The sequence below is a fragment of the Rattus norvegicus genome, chromosome 1 (assembly GCF_021556685.1).
Source record: "Rattus norvegicus strain SHRSP/BbbUtx chromosome 1, alternate assembly SHRSP_T2T, whole genome shotgun sequence".
In the NCBI taxonomy this organism is placed as follows: Eukaryota; Metazoa; Chordata; class Mammalia; order Rodentia; family Muridae; genus Rattus; species Rattus norvegicus.
In genome coordinates this window covers 271,870,522-271,885,491 of record NC_141534.1, presented here as the reverse complement: position 1 = coordinate 271,885,491, position 14,970 = coordinate 271,870,522, and the positions used below count along the sequence as shown (strand labels likewise).

At 44.9% G+C, this 14,970-nt stretch overlaps 1 protein-coding gene across 2 annotated transcripts in view; it reads right to left on the bottom strand.

Annotated features, from left to right (window-relative positions):
- Positions 1-14,970, bottom strand: part of Slc18a2 (solute carrier family 18 member A2) — a 35,169-nt gene that overhangs the window by 3,249 nt on the left and 16,950 nt on the right. For both annotated transcript variants that reach the window (NM_013031.3, NM_001439928.1), the window contains 5 exon segments: positions 5,595-5,728; positions 5,861-5,980; positions 7,542-7,605; positions 8,424-8,475; positions 8,650-8,728. In NM_013031.3, coding sequence (NP_037163.1) covers positions 5,595-5,728; positions 5,861-5,980; positions 7,542-7,605; positions 8,424-8,475; positions 8,650-8,728 — 449 coding nt within the window.

Below are 14,970 nucleotides of genomic sequence, written 5' to 3'. Positions count from 1 at the left end.
CCTGCAGGTGGTTAAGTCCTTCAAGTAGAATATTCTGTTGGCATAGAACGTATATCCAGGTATATTTCAAATCAGCTTTAGGTCACTTGCAGCACTGAACATACTGTAAATGTTCAGTGTAGCTAGGGGGTGATAAAGATCTACAAATTAGCACAGATACTTGGTTGTTTTGGATTCATACTGGCTGAGTCTACAGAGCCAGTAGAGAGCAACGGTGCAGCCATCATGTGCAGAGGAGGAAATCCAGGCAGCCTCAGGACAGACTCTCCTTTCTGCACATCTCACAGCGGGTGGAGAAGTGCAGTGTGAGGCATGTGCAAGCCAAAAGAATCAGGTATGCCTTGCAGTTTTTCTCCTTCATAGGAACCATTCCCAGCAAGACTTTTTCCCTCTCTGTGCAGTCTGCAAATCTGAGCAAATTAAAATGTTCTGATACTGCCTGTGGCTGGCTGTCTTGATGTCTGCTACTTATTCTCAGCTCTTGTCCTCCAGATGTGATAGGACTCAACCCTTTTATCATTTCCAAGAGATTCTCAAATGATCTGCTATGTGACCCAAGAACTCTGTGACCCAAGTCAGGATGTCATCTCAAACTGCCAGCTTCAAACTCCTTTCCAATTATGCTGCTTGTTGAGTGAATTGATAGTTGTACTTAAAAGGTTTGATTAGTAAAATAGTTGAGGCAACAGATTATACACTTGAACCATTCTCCCTGTGATATACAGAGATTTGCCATTGGTAGCTAAAGGTAATCTCCCCAGATTAGTGATTCTTAAGGAAATGTGCCCAGAGGACACCGTGGAGATGGGCTAGGGGTAGAGTAGAGCAGGTTAAAAGTGAAATCCCAGTGACGGTGCTATCAACAACTTCCAGAAACACTGCCTTAGTTAACGTTACATTATGTGAGACTAGAGCAGCCATCAACCATGGGTTTCTTGGGCACTTGCTATGTACATGATCTTATCCTGAAGGTCCTATACCTGCAAGTTTTAACTCCAAAGGTGTGGTCCCCCAGGGCCACAGGTGGAAGACTCAGTTGAGTTTAAGGGTTAGCAAAAGTCTGCAGATGAAATGAGAGCTTAAGTGAACCCAGAAAGATGGGAGGGTTTGAAGAAGACAGGTTTGAACAAGTGGATCATAGATGAAGGTGAGCAGCAGGTAAACACTAAACCAACCCAGCTGCCAGAGTCATATTAGGAGGCAATGGAGATGGCAGATGGACAGCACTACCAAAGCCAGGGACAGGCATGAGCCTTGACCTGTACTTGGCCCACAGGCAGCAAGGCCACTTTGAGGGGTGGTCATTGCCTTATAACCACCTTCATCTCTCCATCTACCATTAACACTTCTATAGCTAATTTTAACTGCTGGGCTGCATGCGCGCGTGTGCACACACACACACACACACACACACACACACAGCACGAGCGCCCGCAGAACCTTGCACTACAGAGTTCATTTCAACTGATTATCTCTATCATAAAGACAAGAGTGATCAAAATTCTTCAATACAGTCAATAGTCTGAGTGTTTCAGGCAGCTTTCTCCCATAAGATAGTTCATGGCTTCTACAACCCAGCTCTCTGTCCTCTCCCAAAAGCTTTACTAGGCAGTTTTACTTTTTAAAAAAGTTATAAATGGTTAAGTCAGACGGTATGCCATGAAAAGAGACATACAGCACAGCAGATAAGGCTCATGAAGCAGGCAGGGATTTATGTTCTCTCTGTATACAGCTGTAGAGCAGAACTGAAAAGAGGAGGCACTGGCCCCAAAGTCACAGCCAGTCCCCTGCTAAATACCTAGCTCTCATCACAGGACACAGAGCAAAGCTGGAGTCTCCAGGCTAGTAAAACCACCTGACCAGATGATCTCAGAAAGTAAAATAATAATAACAATAACAACAATAATAGTAATAATAAATCAGTGCTGGGTTGGTGAGACAGTAAATGCACAGAGAGTAGGCTCGGCAATCTCAGACGTGAGAAGACATGCATCCTAGTAGAAAAGCTCTGCTCTTGTTAACTAGAAAAAACACCCACAAAACCAGCAATCTACTACGTAGGTACCCAGAAAGGGGACAGGTGTCTACAGGTAGATTATAGCGCTCACCTCACGTATGTTCTCATCTGTCGCTAGCCGCTCCATCTTTACCCAGCCACGGCACCCAAGAGTACAAGTCCTTTTAAAATGTGTTTTATGTGTGATGAAGGGGTGGACATGCACGTGTGTGTGTGTAAGTGTGTGTGTGTGTACAGGTCAGAGGTTGACCAATACGTTATATATTGAGGTATTGAAGGGTCTTTCATTTGAACCCAGAGCTTGCCAATTTGTCTAGTATAGCCAGTCAGCTTGCTCTGTCCCTCCCTTGCTTGCTGGGATTACAGGTGACCACCAAACCTGCTTGAAGTTTACATGGGTGCTGGTATCTGAATGTGGCTCCTCTTGTGACAAATTCTTTCTTTATTGAACTATCTCATCACTGAACTGGGGTCTAAGATAGAAAGGACTTTATATAGCCACACTTATAGGAGTCTGCTATCCACAGATCACCTCCTTCCCTGCCTTGATAACAGATACTTACAGAATAAAACCAAGAAGCATGCCCTAGCTTTAAAAACATAATTATCTAAACCTTTAAAAAGCAAAACCTGGGGTTGGGGATTTGGCTCAGTGGTAGAGCGCTTGCCTAGGAAGTGCAAGGTCCTGGGTTCGATCCCCAGCCCCGAAAAAAAAAAAAAGAAAAAAAAGAGAAAGAAAAAGCAAAACCTATCTTAGAATGCTTCTGTTCTCACCTGCATGTTTTGAGAGGTCAGGGTGCTGTGTCATTCATTGTCTTAGGGAGCATTGTTCCTCAAATGGCAGTGTCGATATGCCTTACACTGGGAATCTTTCCTTTGCCTTTATCAGTAACATTATTTGAAAAGGAAATCTGACCGGAAGAAAAGCTGTAGTGCTCACAAGCAGTTTACAGCCAGCTGTGACTTAAAAATCCAGAAAACACTGTTGCAAAGGTCACAAACAGCCACTGCCAGCTGTGAAAGCGTAGGCCAGTCTCCTTCACACAGCAGCAGGGTGAGGACCCTCTCACCAGGAATGACTTAAAGAATCCTCTGCTGTCCCACATGTCTCCACACATGGTGGCTGATGAACTCCCACCTCAGCTCTTGTATGTTCTGAGGTTTCTCACATGTGTGCTGATCGATCCTTACTGCACACATCCTGCCACATGCACCTTTATCATGAGAGGCCGTTGGCTTCCACACAAATCTCTGTTCTGCTTGCACAGTAAACAGGCATCAGCTGCTGGGCAACACCTTGGACGTCACCACTATGCCAGCTTAAATGGCATTTCTCCAATTATGGGCATCAATTATAGGCAGAGAAATGCACATCTCAAGATTTACTAATTTAAGGATTTCATAGTGAAGTGGCTTTCTGGAAACCTGTCATTCTTTGCCTTCCACAGTTTCCTCCACTTCATTCATCTTTTGGGTTACTTGATTTTTTTTTTTTTAATGAGCTAAAGCAGTGGCTTAAATGACGAAGAAAGGCTGGTTTTCTACCCTCATTTTTCAAAACAGCTTCCTACCTCCACCATCTCCTCAGCTAGTCATCTGAAAACTTTCATTTCCTCTACTACCCGATGCTACCACCCAGCAGATAGATAACACAACAGCCACTAGCATCCGCTGTCTGGGTGAGCAATGCCCACCCAGCAGAGTCTGCTTAGCAAAAGGAATCTCTTGCCTTAAAGAGTGGAGATGCTTGGGGCCTACTGGATGGACAGACTAGTCCAGTACTTAAGAAAAAGCAGGAAGGATGTGGGCGAATCATTACGAGTTGCTGCTTGGAGTCTGTTTTAACTCTCACAGTACTCCTGTGAAGTGTTATCTTTTCCCAGTGCAATGGAGAAAACAGAATTGCATAGTCCTCTGTGGGGAGACAGTGTAGCTGCCCCCAGGCCCATGCCAGCCGTTCACCATCCCTAAGAGTCTGTAACGGTCTCCTGGGTGGCAGAAACATTTACTGCTAATTCAATTTCTTTGGTCAAAAAGGTTTGGGAATAACCTTCATTCAGTCTTAATCAAATTATTGATAATATGGCCACAGAAGGACAACTTTCCAGTGCTGTGCTGAGAGTCTTCTATCCTCCTCTGAAGGATGTGGGCCCGGGTCAGCCAAACAGTAGTGCAGCCAGGATGCACACAACCAGGTTAAAGCAGGAAGTCAGAGGAGGAAGGAGAGGTGCTTCCAGCCAAGGACTTCCAACCACCTGCCTCCTTTCCTAGGAGCCCAACCATGAGAAACTCTGAAGTCTCTAGTCATTATCCTGTATAGTTCAGGGCACAAAGTCAATGGCCAGAGATCAATGTGTTTCTAAATTGCAGTAAATGGGTAGGTGAATGTAAAGTGCTTCAGCCAAACCTAAGTTATACAATCTAAATTTTGGTCCTGTGTTTAAATTCACTTTACGGGAAAACCATCAAAGAGCAGTTCAAGAAATGATCAAGTATTAAGACCTGCTCAGTGTCAGAAAGCACCATTGTGCTGGGCTTGTGGCACAAGCCTGTAATGCCTGCTGCTTCTGAGGCTGAAGGAGGAAGATCTTAACTTCAAGGCCTGTCTGGCTTCTTACAGAGTAAATACAAGGCCCACCTGGGCAACTTAATGAGAACTTGTTTCAAAATAAAACATTTTTAAAGGTAAAAAGAAGGCAGGAAATGAAAGCGGAGAGCTTTGACTGGTGCACACAAGCCACATTATCAGAAGATGGAAAACCCTTCAGAAATCACTTCTGATCTACTCCAACAGAACATAACAAAGAAGCTCTCAGATCTGTCCCTGAACACAAGACGACCACATCCCCTGGGTTCTCCATTCTCAGTCCAGACTGTCTCCTTTCAGCTAAACAATATCAGCACCTGATCTTTCAGTCTGGGGCACTGCTACCAGGACAGACTACAAGCAGAAGCAGGGAGCTCTTTTGTTGAGTAAGGTAAACACCTAAAAAGGGCACAGGACTCATACAGCTCTCACTTCAAATTTAGAGCCAATGATTTGAACGTGTTCAAAAACGAAGCACTTTACTCTTTATAGCTTACCTACAGCTGTGTTTCTAGACATGAAAATAAATAGTTCTATTTGCACACCGGTGTGCCCCAGGGTGTAAATATGATCTTTCACAAAGACCCTTACAAGTATCTCCAGAATCTTAGGTCTGTAGGACCAAGACAGAAGCTATCACTGAACAATGTGAGGCTAGAAGTAACTGGCACCATATCCTGGGAACTGGCACTGGGAGTCAGGACAACTTTCCAGAATCATAGACAATTAGATTGAATTGTTCCAGGGTTCTCTTTGATTGACAAGAGTTATACAATCTATGTACAAGAATAATTTTATTCTTCAAATTTATGAATGTGAGGCTTGAAAGAAATGGCTGTGTAAGTAACAATAAGAAGTTGCTGTCTTGTGTTAGTGACTAAAAAGGACATATTGCTGCTTTTGTTTGGCGGTTTCTATTGAAGAGCTGAACTATGCAGGAAATATCCAGATGGCCATATGAAAAAAGATAAAAAAAAGAGGTGTTCTTACCATTTTTTCCTCCTTAGCAGGTGGACTTCGAAGGAAAAAGCAGAGTGGAGCAAAAGCGATATCAATTATCCCAATAATTGTCATAAGCCAAGGAAAGCCAATTGCCTTTGCGATGGCACCACCAGCAGAGGGACCTTTGGGGAAACAGAAAATCAGCCCTTTCTCCAAACATCTTATCGCCAGAAAATGTAAAGATTCTGTATTCCTAGGAGGTTTTATCTGTACTTCATTAAGGTAAAGGTTTTCTTGAAAGCCAGCATTCTTACCGATAGCATAGCCCATACAAAAGGCCACGTCTGCAATGGCATAAACACTCCCATAGACAGACACATGCCGCAGGTCAACCAGGTAGCCCATGATAGGCATCATAGAGGAGTCCACCATCCCTGTGAATAGTCAAGGGTCAGTGTGTGGAAAAGTGGTATGAACCAGACGTAGGCTGGATGTCAGCGACTCTGTCCTAAACTCAGTACACTGCCAGCTCTTTCCCTCTGTCCTTCCCTAACAAAACTCCCAACAGCAAACCTTTCATTGTGGATAGTCAGCAGAAGGATTCAGACAGGCCCTGAATTCAGGACTCTTGAGTCCTTGTTAGACCACCATGTGTAGGTTGCCTGGCCTCACCTTGTCCTATCTTTGGGGTAAGGGAACAAAATGGTACCCAATCCTCTGGCAACTCACCTACCATTCTTCAGATCTAGTAGACTACGGGCCACTGGAACCTGGCCTACTAGGTGATGCCTTCTTAATCCACTGTTTACTTGATTGCTTTTCCCTTGCCACTTAGCACACGCACACACACACATCTCAGCCACCCTCTTTCCCACTCACCCCAACATCAGGATGTAGACCATGAGAGTTACTAAGCAGAAAAGTGCCTAAGAGGGCCAGAGTATTCAAATTCAAAGAAGGGTAAGGGTGTCTATTCCTGCTCAGAAAACTAAAACCTGAAGAGTGTGGCTCACTAGTTAGCTGAACTGACAGCTAAGATCAGTATGACAAGCTGTGGTGCCTCGACTAGGAAAGGACAAGGACCAGAAAGAACACATGTGTTCTGGGTGCGAATCCCAATTGAATGAGCATGGTCTTGCCTGAGCACTGTTTGCCCTGTCTAAATGGAGTGATTTGAAAGTGGTTTTGGTGGCTGAACATAGTAAACCATTGGTACATAGCAGCAGTAGGAGAAATGGCTTTTTTTTCTAGTATTGGCTAATCCTCTGGTTTGTGCAGCCTTCTGCAGAGAAAGAATAGATGGAGTGAAATGTAAGAGGTGGATATGAAGCAGACAGTTGAAGAAGGAATCACACAGGACTGGTATTGTGAAGGTCCATGAGGAGACATCAGATGCCAGGGCCACCTAACCTCCCCTGGAGGGTCCATCCATTCTTTCTGCTATACTACTCAAAGACTAATTTCCTCATAATATGGTGTAATGGATTTGGCCTTTCCTTTCGTCACGATCAATCAGTATTTCTAAGTGAGAGACAAAAGCCTAGCCTCAGTACAGAATTTTCTCTAATGTTTTATTTTCCTTTGCCTGTGAAAATCCCGTCAAGGCATGAGTGCACAGCATGGTACCTCACCGGCCGTGTGTTCTTTACCAAGCCTCATCAAAACCCAAAAAAACTAAACAAAACAAAAAACCGTGGGAAGTCTGTCCCCAGTCTCACTTGGAAAGGTCTGCTCAATCCATCAAATGTGCTATGTATGAGGAAGCTGTGTGTTTGCTGAAGCTTGGTAGTGTAGTCAGCAGGACCTGATTTTCAGCAAGCATCTTCGTGGACTTGGACTATGGGGTGTCCCTGGGCTGTTCTCATGGCGGCCTCCATGGCAGCTTGTGGAAATCTGGTCTCTGTACCTATCTATAGTCTGTTCCCTCTTCACAAAGAGAATCTCCACCAGAGAGAGGGCAGTTCCAGATTGAGGTACCAGGCCCCTGTGACTTACCAATTGCAAAACCAACTCCAAAGTTGGGAGCGATGAGTCCATAGATATTTTTTGCAAAGGGGATCTGTAAGAGGAAGTTAATGTGCTAAAATAAAAGATGCAGACCCTAAAAAAAATCATCTTTGAAAAGCTTTAAAATATCTTTTATCTGGGCCTAATCGATTTGTTCTCCTTTGAAAGAAATGGGAGCAGAGACAGGAAGGGTTGCCCCCCTAATCTTTAAAGGCCAAAACCTAGACTGAGAGTGTAATTCAGTGGCAAGTACTTGCCTGCCATACATGAGACCCTGGGTTTGATGTTCAGGGTAGCCAGTCAGTAAATGTATGTTAAAGCCTGTGATGTAAACTCTGGCTGCTGTGAGTACTTAATTAAATGGCTCCCTGCCATAAAGACTGCTTCATCCACCCTCAGCTTTGGCAGCCATATTTGAGGAGACATTGGCCAAGAAACAATGTATATTCTGGGGTAACATTTTGCTGCTTTTCAGCATAGTTGCCATTAAGTTTTTAAGGCACTATAATGTTTCATAGTTCATGCACTTGCGAGAAAGAGGCAAAGAGAATTGTGAGTTCTAGGTCAGCCCGAGTTCCATAATGAGGCCTTAAGAAAAAAAGTTTTTAAAGTAAAACTTTTAGAAATAACAGTGAGAAAAATAACTTGGTAAACTACTTAATAAAACATCTTAAATATACCCACTTGAGTCCAGAAATGTTTAAAATGACTTTTAAAAACTGGAGTAAAATGAAGGACACAATAAAACCAAATATTAAGAAACTCGAACTGTTAAAAATATGGCCTGTTGAGTCTCACCCAAGACAAGAGCTTCAGTCCCACATGCTCTCTCACCCCACAACTGCCTGTCAGGTGCAATCTTTTACTCACGCATAAAATGCTGATTCCAACAATTACCATTCCCAGAAGAGCACATAGCCACCTATCAAAGAAAGGGCTCATCAGTTAACAAACACTTACACCGTGTTTCCCAAGACACATCTTCAGTGAAAACCACAACAGTTACTTGTAACAGCTAAGACAAAAAAAAAACACTGACTTTCTTCAGAGAACCACATCAGTCTCATAACAATCGAATGCTTCTGTTTAATCTTACCTTCCCATTTTGTGTGCAAGTATCCCAAAAATATTGGTTCCAATGAGATAAGAGATGCTCGCCGGGAGGAAAGCAACGCCTGTGGGTTTATGAAAAGGACACCTTATCAGTGCTGTGGGAGCCGCACGACAGAAAAACTAATAATCGCAGACACCACGGTGCTGATTCAAAAAGATGAAAGGAAGTCTGGGGCCTGCACCCGAGCAGCTAATATCCGGTTTCAGTCTGGACCCCACATGGCTTATCCGTCCCAGAAAGCTGCCTAGATGTTCCAGAAATGGAAACCATTTCTCTATCAGTGGCTGCATCTCCCATCTGCGTCTGACGGCACCATTGCATGTGGACCCAGACAAACAGCCCCCAACTATGGCAGCCGAGCAATGATCACCCGTGTGCTCTGGGCATTTACATGTGTCCCCATCACGTGTGCAACTTTCAGCACACGGCACGGCTGTTGAAACAAAGAATGAGGAGAAACTGGAACCCAAAGAAAGAAATGCCACTGAAACTATCTAGGGCCCACAGTTACTTTTCCTTGTAAGTTTGCACACAAGCCTTTGTCATACAAGCTGGACTGCATTACGCCTACTGCTCCATACCCTGCTTTTCTCAATTAACTGTGAGCATCTTCCTGTCCTTAAAAAAAAAAAGAAAAGAAAACTACTTCTTCATTCTTCATGGTAAAATTACAACTGATGGATATTTCATGTCCAGGAATTAATGGCTCTCCAAGAGGAGAAGAGGCAGTAGGAACCACTTTCAGCTGGCAAGGACAGAAGTTGCTTGAACATGGCCAGCACTGAACAAAAGGCCCATCGGGGCAAGCTATATGTGTACACAGGGGTAATGCATCTATATGTCTAAGCTGGGATGATCTCTTGACAAAAGTCTATTTTTCAATTTCGCAATTTCAGTAAATTTTTTCCTTGAAATTAGATGCACTTGACTCGATTCCAAGCTTTGCTCTCAAATATTAAGAGCCATGTTGTTCTCTACCAGCTCTGTGTATACTAGCGATGCATGGTGGATGCTCAACAAGTGCTGGACTAGACAAGCATGGTTTTATCTTTTTGGATTGCAGACTGGTACAACCATTCTGGAAATCAGTCTGGAGGTTCCTCAGAAAATTGGACATTGAACTACCTGAGGACCCAGTTATACCTCTCTTGGGCATATACCCAAAAGATGCCCCAACATATAACAAAGACACGTGCTCCACTATGTTCATAGCAGCCTTATTTATAATAGCCAGAAGCTGGAAAGAACCCAGATGCCCTTAAACAGAGGAATGGATACAGAAAATGTGGTATATCTACACAATGGAATACTACTCTGCTATAAAACAATGACTTTATGAAATTCATAGGCAAGTGGATGGAACTGGAAAATATCATCCTGAGTGAGGTAACCCAATCACAGAAAAACACACATGGTATGCACTCATTGATAAGTGGCTATTAGCCCAAATGCTTGAATTACCCTAGATGCACAGAACACATGAAACTCAAGAAGGATGACCAAAATGTGAATGCTTCACTCCTTATTTAAAAGGGGAACAAGAATACCCTTGGCAGGGAATAGGAAGGCAAAGTTTAGAACAGAGGCAGAAGAAACACCCATTCAGAGCCTGCCCCACATGTAGCCCATACATATACAGTCACCCAATTAGATAAGATGGATGAAGCAAAGAAGTGCAGACCGACAGGAGCCGGATGTAGATCTCTCCTGAGAGACACAGCCAGAATACAGCAAATACAGAGTCGAATGCCAGCAGCAAACCACTGAACTGAGAACGGGACCTCCATTGAAGGAGTCAGAGAAAGGACTGGAAGAGCTTGAAGGGGCTTGAGACCCCATATGTACAACAATGCCAAGCAACCAGAGCTTCCAGGGACTAAGCCACTACCCAAAGACTATACATGGACTGACCCTGGGCTCCAACCTCATAGGTAGTTGAATAGCCTAGTAAGAGCACCAGTGGAAGGGGAAGCCCTTGGTCCTGCCAAGACTGAACTCCCAGTGAACGTGATTGTTGGGGGGAGGGCGGCAATGGGGGGAGGATGGGGAGGGGAACACCCATATAGAAGGGGAGGGGGAGGGGCTAGGAGGATGTTGGCCCGGAAACCGGAAAGGGGAATAACAATCGAAATGTAAATAAGAAATACTCAAGTTAATAAAGATTTAAAAAAAAAAATGAGACACTAAGCCCATCAACCGTGGAAGAAGCCATCAGAACCACAAGCATCTAATATAAGGGGGATTTCATGTTAATGGGTTCTATGATCAAAACACAAAACAGAATCATGCCAGAACTAGGGTTATTCCCAGCACACCTAGCAATAGGCAGAGGCCAAACAATCATTCGGTATAATCTGATCTAGCAAACATTTACTGACAGCCGTATGCCCAGTACAACGCCAGCCTGCAGCAAAGAATGACAGCATGGGTCCTCTCATCACAGTGTTGCTGGAGGAAAGAATCAGGTGGTGTTTGATTTGTGACGTGGCTTGCTGAGAACATAAGATACCATTCCGAGAACCCTGAACCTACAGCTGGTCATACTCTCCAAAGCAGATGGTATTCAAACGTGGCCTGTGCCCTGCAGATCAAGGTTGGATTGGGAAATAGAAATAGTGTTGACTCTTTTGGCACTATCAGGGGGGAATCAAGGGCCATGGAGATATAAACACGAACTGTGAGAAAAATAGCAGCAGGGCAAACAGCCACCGACGTATGGCCTCCGGGTCATAGAAACAAAACTGAAAGGTTCTATGGCGACCGAGGACCACATCCCATATGACAAGATAGCTGCCACCTAACACCACTGCCCTGAAGGACTGCAGTCCCAATGTTACAGGAAATATTCTGTAGAAAAGATAAAACAGATTTTTGCATGAAATTTTTGAGTAATATTCCATGAATATGAAATGTTAAATATTAAAGAGCAAAACCAAAACCCTCATGAATATCATTGCTGACTACACCAGCCAACCAAATAATCCACTTGACCTTGGCCCACAGACAGCCCTTGAAGAAGCCAAAGAAAGTATCTCAGAGGGCCCAGCTAGGATCCAAGGATTCTGCTATATCCTGCCTCCATCTAGAACCCCAAGTAGAACACACACACAGACTCTTCAAAAGCCAGTGAGCAGTCTTACCTTCTCAACCTGAAAGGGGGTGCCATTCTCACACAGGCCTGAGAAACTTGGTGACATGGTAGCCCATGGGAGCAAAGCCTCTACCCTGGCAAATTCCATCATGATTTTCAAGTAAAAATGCACCAGATTAGAAAGCATGAAACGAGGTGTTTACTTGAATTTAAAACTTGCTAGCTAAATGTAGCAAGATTCCAGCCCCTTTAAAGCACCGTGAAAAGCCATTGCTCTCATTCTGCACACTGAGTGGATGTGAGGCTCCGATGACACATTGTATCATATGGCTGAGAACAGCTTTTCCAGACTGATTTCAGGGACATGGTTCCATGCAAATCCAGTGTCCCCATCTCTGCCCTGACCTCCTGGCCTTCTCCACACCACATACAATAAGTAGCCAGCAAGCAGGACCCACCTCAGCTTCTCCATAGCCTAGCTCCATTGTGGCAAGCAGGAGGTGCCCCAAAGCATGGCTGAACACCAAAAGAAAAGGGTTTGAGGTGGATGTGGTGGTGAATGCCTGTAATCCCACTACTCTGTAGACAAAGGAAGGGGCAGCGTGGTGAGTCTGCTCTAGGCGTCTGGAGAGACCATTGTTCCTCAAAAGCAGGGTTTCCACCAGGACATCATGGGTGGCAGGTGGCTTTTCTATCATCAGCAAAAGTGACAGTAACTCATTCCAGGACTCTCCTCACCTGAATGGAAAGTATTGGTTTCTCCTGGCCTATACACAGCATCCAATGTCATGCATGTCACTCTGACAGGAGTCCCCACATGCTCCCATCTCCCATCACACCAGAAAAATTCACCACAGGGACTGGCCCACCTCCCCCCTGAGCAGCAAAACAGGGACGGGCTTGTGATACCAGGAGGCACCACAGAAGTTGATGCTGGACATTTGGTCTGAGGAGCCAGTAGTAGGGACTGAGAGGTGATCCTTGTCTGATTGTTCCTGGAACTGGAGTGAGACAGTCAGCCCTTGTTGCCCAGACCTAAGAGAAGCCTGCTGGCTCAAGTCCTGGCATCTGAGAAACACCAGCGGTCAGCAATCCATGTGTCCCTTATCTTTTTGCCAGGCTAGCATAGGATGTCCCATGAAGTCACAACTGACTAGGAGAGGATGGGCTCCCTGCCTGGCAAAGCCATGTCACTTCCTCCCTTCTGTACCGTCATATCGTATTCAAACAGACATGTCAGAATAACCAGCAAGAAGAGTTCAGCTCCAGCCTTGTCTTTCTGTTAACCAGGGCCTGTTTCCCTTTGGTGGTTACGGGCCTCGCCTTAGACTCTGTCCCTAAGCACGAAGCTGTCCGAGAGAATCATTTGCCTTTGAATTTGATGTGAAAAGGACACAACAGATAGATTCCTCTATAGCTCAACTCAAGACCCGTTCGACGTGTGATAGAGGAGGTGCTGGGAACAGATGCAAAGCAATGCCTCTGGAACAGAAGCATCTGCCCTCTCTTCCTTCCCTAAAGCAACAGGCAAAGCCTTTTCATGAAAGCAATCACATGTCACTCACATAGCTGAAAGGACTGCTTGGCTCTGACTTCCAGTCTGTGGTGATTAGAATATGCTTGGCCCAAGGAGTGGCACTATTGGGAGGTGTGGCCTTGTTGGAGGATGCATATCACCGTAGGGGTGAATTTTTGGGGTCCTATGATTAAGGCCCACCCAGTGCAGAATAGGTAGCCTCTCCTGGTTGCCTTCGGATCAAGATGTAGAACTCTAGGCTCCTCCTGTTGCCATGCTTCCTTCTATGATGATAATGGACTAAACCACTGAAACTACAAGCCAGTCCCAATTAAATGTTCTTTTTTATAAGAGTTACCTTGGTCACTTTGTCCCTTCTCAGCAATGAAGCCTTAACTAAGACAAAGTCTTTCTCCAAAGATGACATGGAAATAGCACAAATCCTTGGCCACCAGAGGCCAGATTTTTGAGGCAGCTCCAGGACAAGGGCCACTGGCTCATCCATGGTACCTTGTTCAAGGTCATGGTGGTTGCAGGAGCTATGGAAACCACTAACAGGATCTGTTTTTCTAGTACTGAAGCTGAGTCAAGAGGTAAAATTAAATTCCCTCCAGACAGACAAACCTACCTTTGATGTGAATGGCAGGCAAAGCCTTAGGCAGAAATGTGCAGTGTGGGTCAGCTAAACACTAGGCAAATGACAAGCCCGCCTGAAACGATCTTTCACTGACATCAAGGGAGCCTGAGCTCTATCTGATGTGGCCCTGGGGCTCCTGGCTGACCTTAAAGACTTTTTAAAAAGGAAGCCTGAGGCTCTGTCTGGAGAGGCCATGTGCAGAACCACCTGAGTGCCCAACACATGGCCAGGACACATTCGATTAGGGTCATAAGGCAGATAAATGGAGACACTGGCATCATTGGAAAGCTTCCAAGATGAGCCGGGAAGGAAATGCGTGGGGCTTGACCACGTGGGACAAGTGTTTCTGAGGACACCTGAGATGCAAGGTGCCAAAAAGGAGAAGCCAGAACTTCCCCAAAGGGTCAGCTGTATTCTCCACAGGAGGCAGGAGTGTCACCGTCTTTTGCCTGTTCACTATAAAGTGGGTAAAAGAACACCTCACAGTGGCTTTCTCCAGGAGCACAGAAGCTCCCTTGGACTTTCTCTTCTGTCCTGACCAGGAAGGTCAGAACTACAGCTTCTATGTAAGAAACACCCTGAGTTTAACTCCAAGAATCCCTCCACTAAAACCACGTGCTGTCTGTGTCTCGTGTTTCTAGTTGGGTGGCCTTCAGTATATTCCCAAGGCTATGCAACCTTCATCATGAGCAGAATCCAGGTCTCCTTTCCCCAAAAAGAAACCTCCCACCTGCTACAAGTCCCTCTGTACCCTTACCCCACTGTGGGTTGTTTGAAGACTTTTAGGGACTGCTTGATGAACAGACACAAGCAATCAGTGCAGAACCTGAAGGGGCTGCAGTGTACTTTATTGAGACAAGTGTCCTGAGGCAAATGATAATAAATTATTAAACAAACTGTATATGTATGGGGACAAGCTTTCCAGAATACTGTAAAGTTGCAGTGATTGGAGAAGGGATCATGATGCAGGGACAATGGCAGATCTGTGAAAGAGAAGAGAGAATCCAGAAAGGGGCCCAAGAACACAAGGCCATTCAGAGACAATGGAGATGGGAGTCT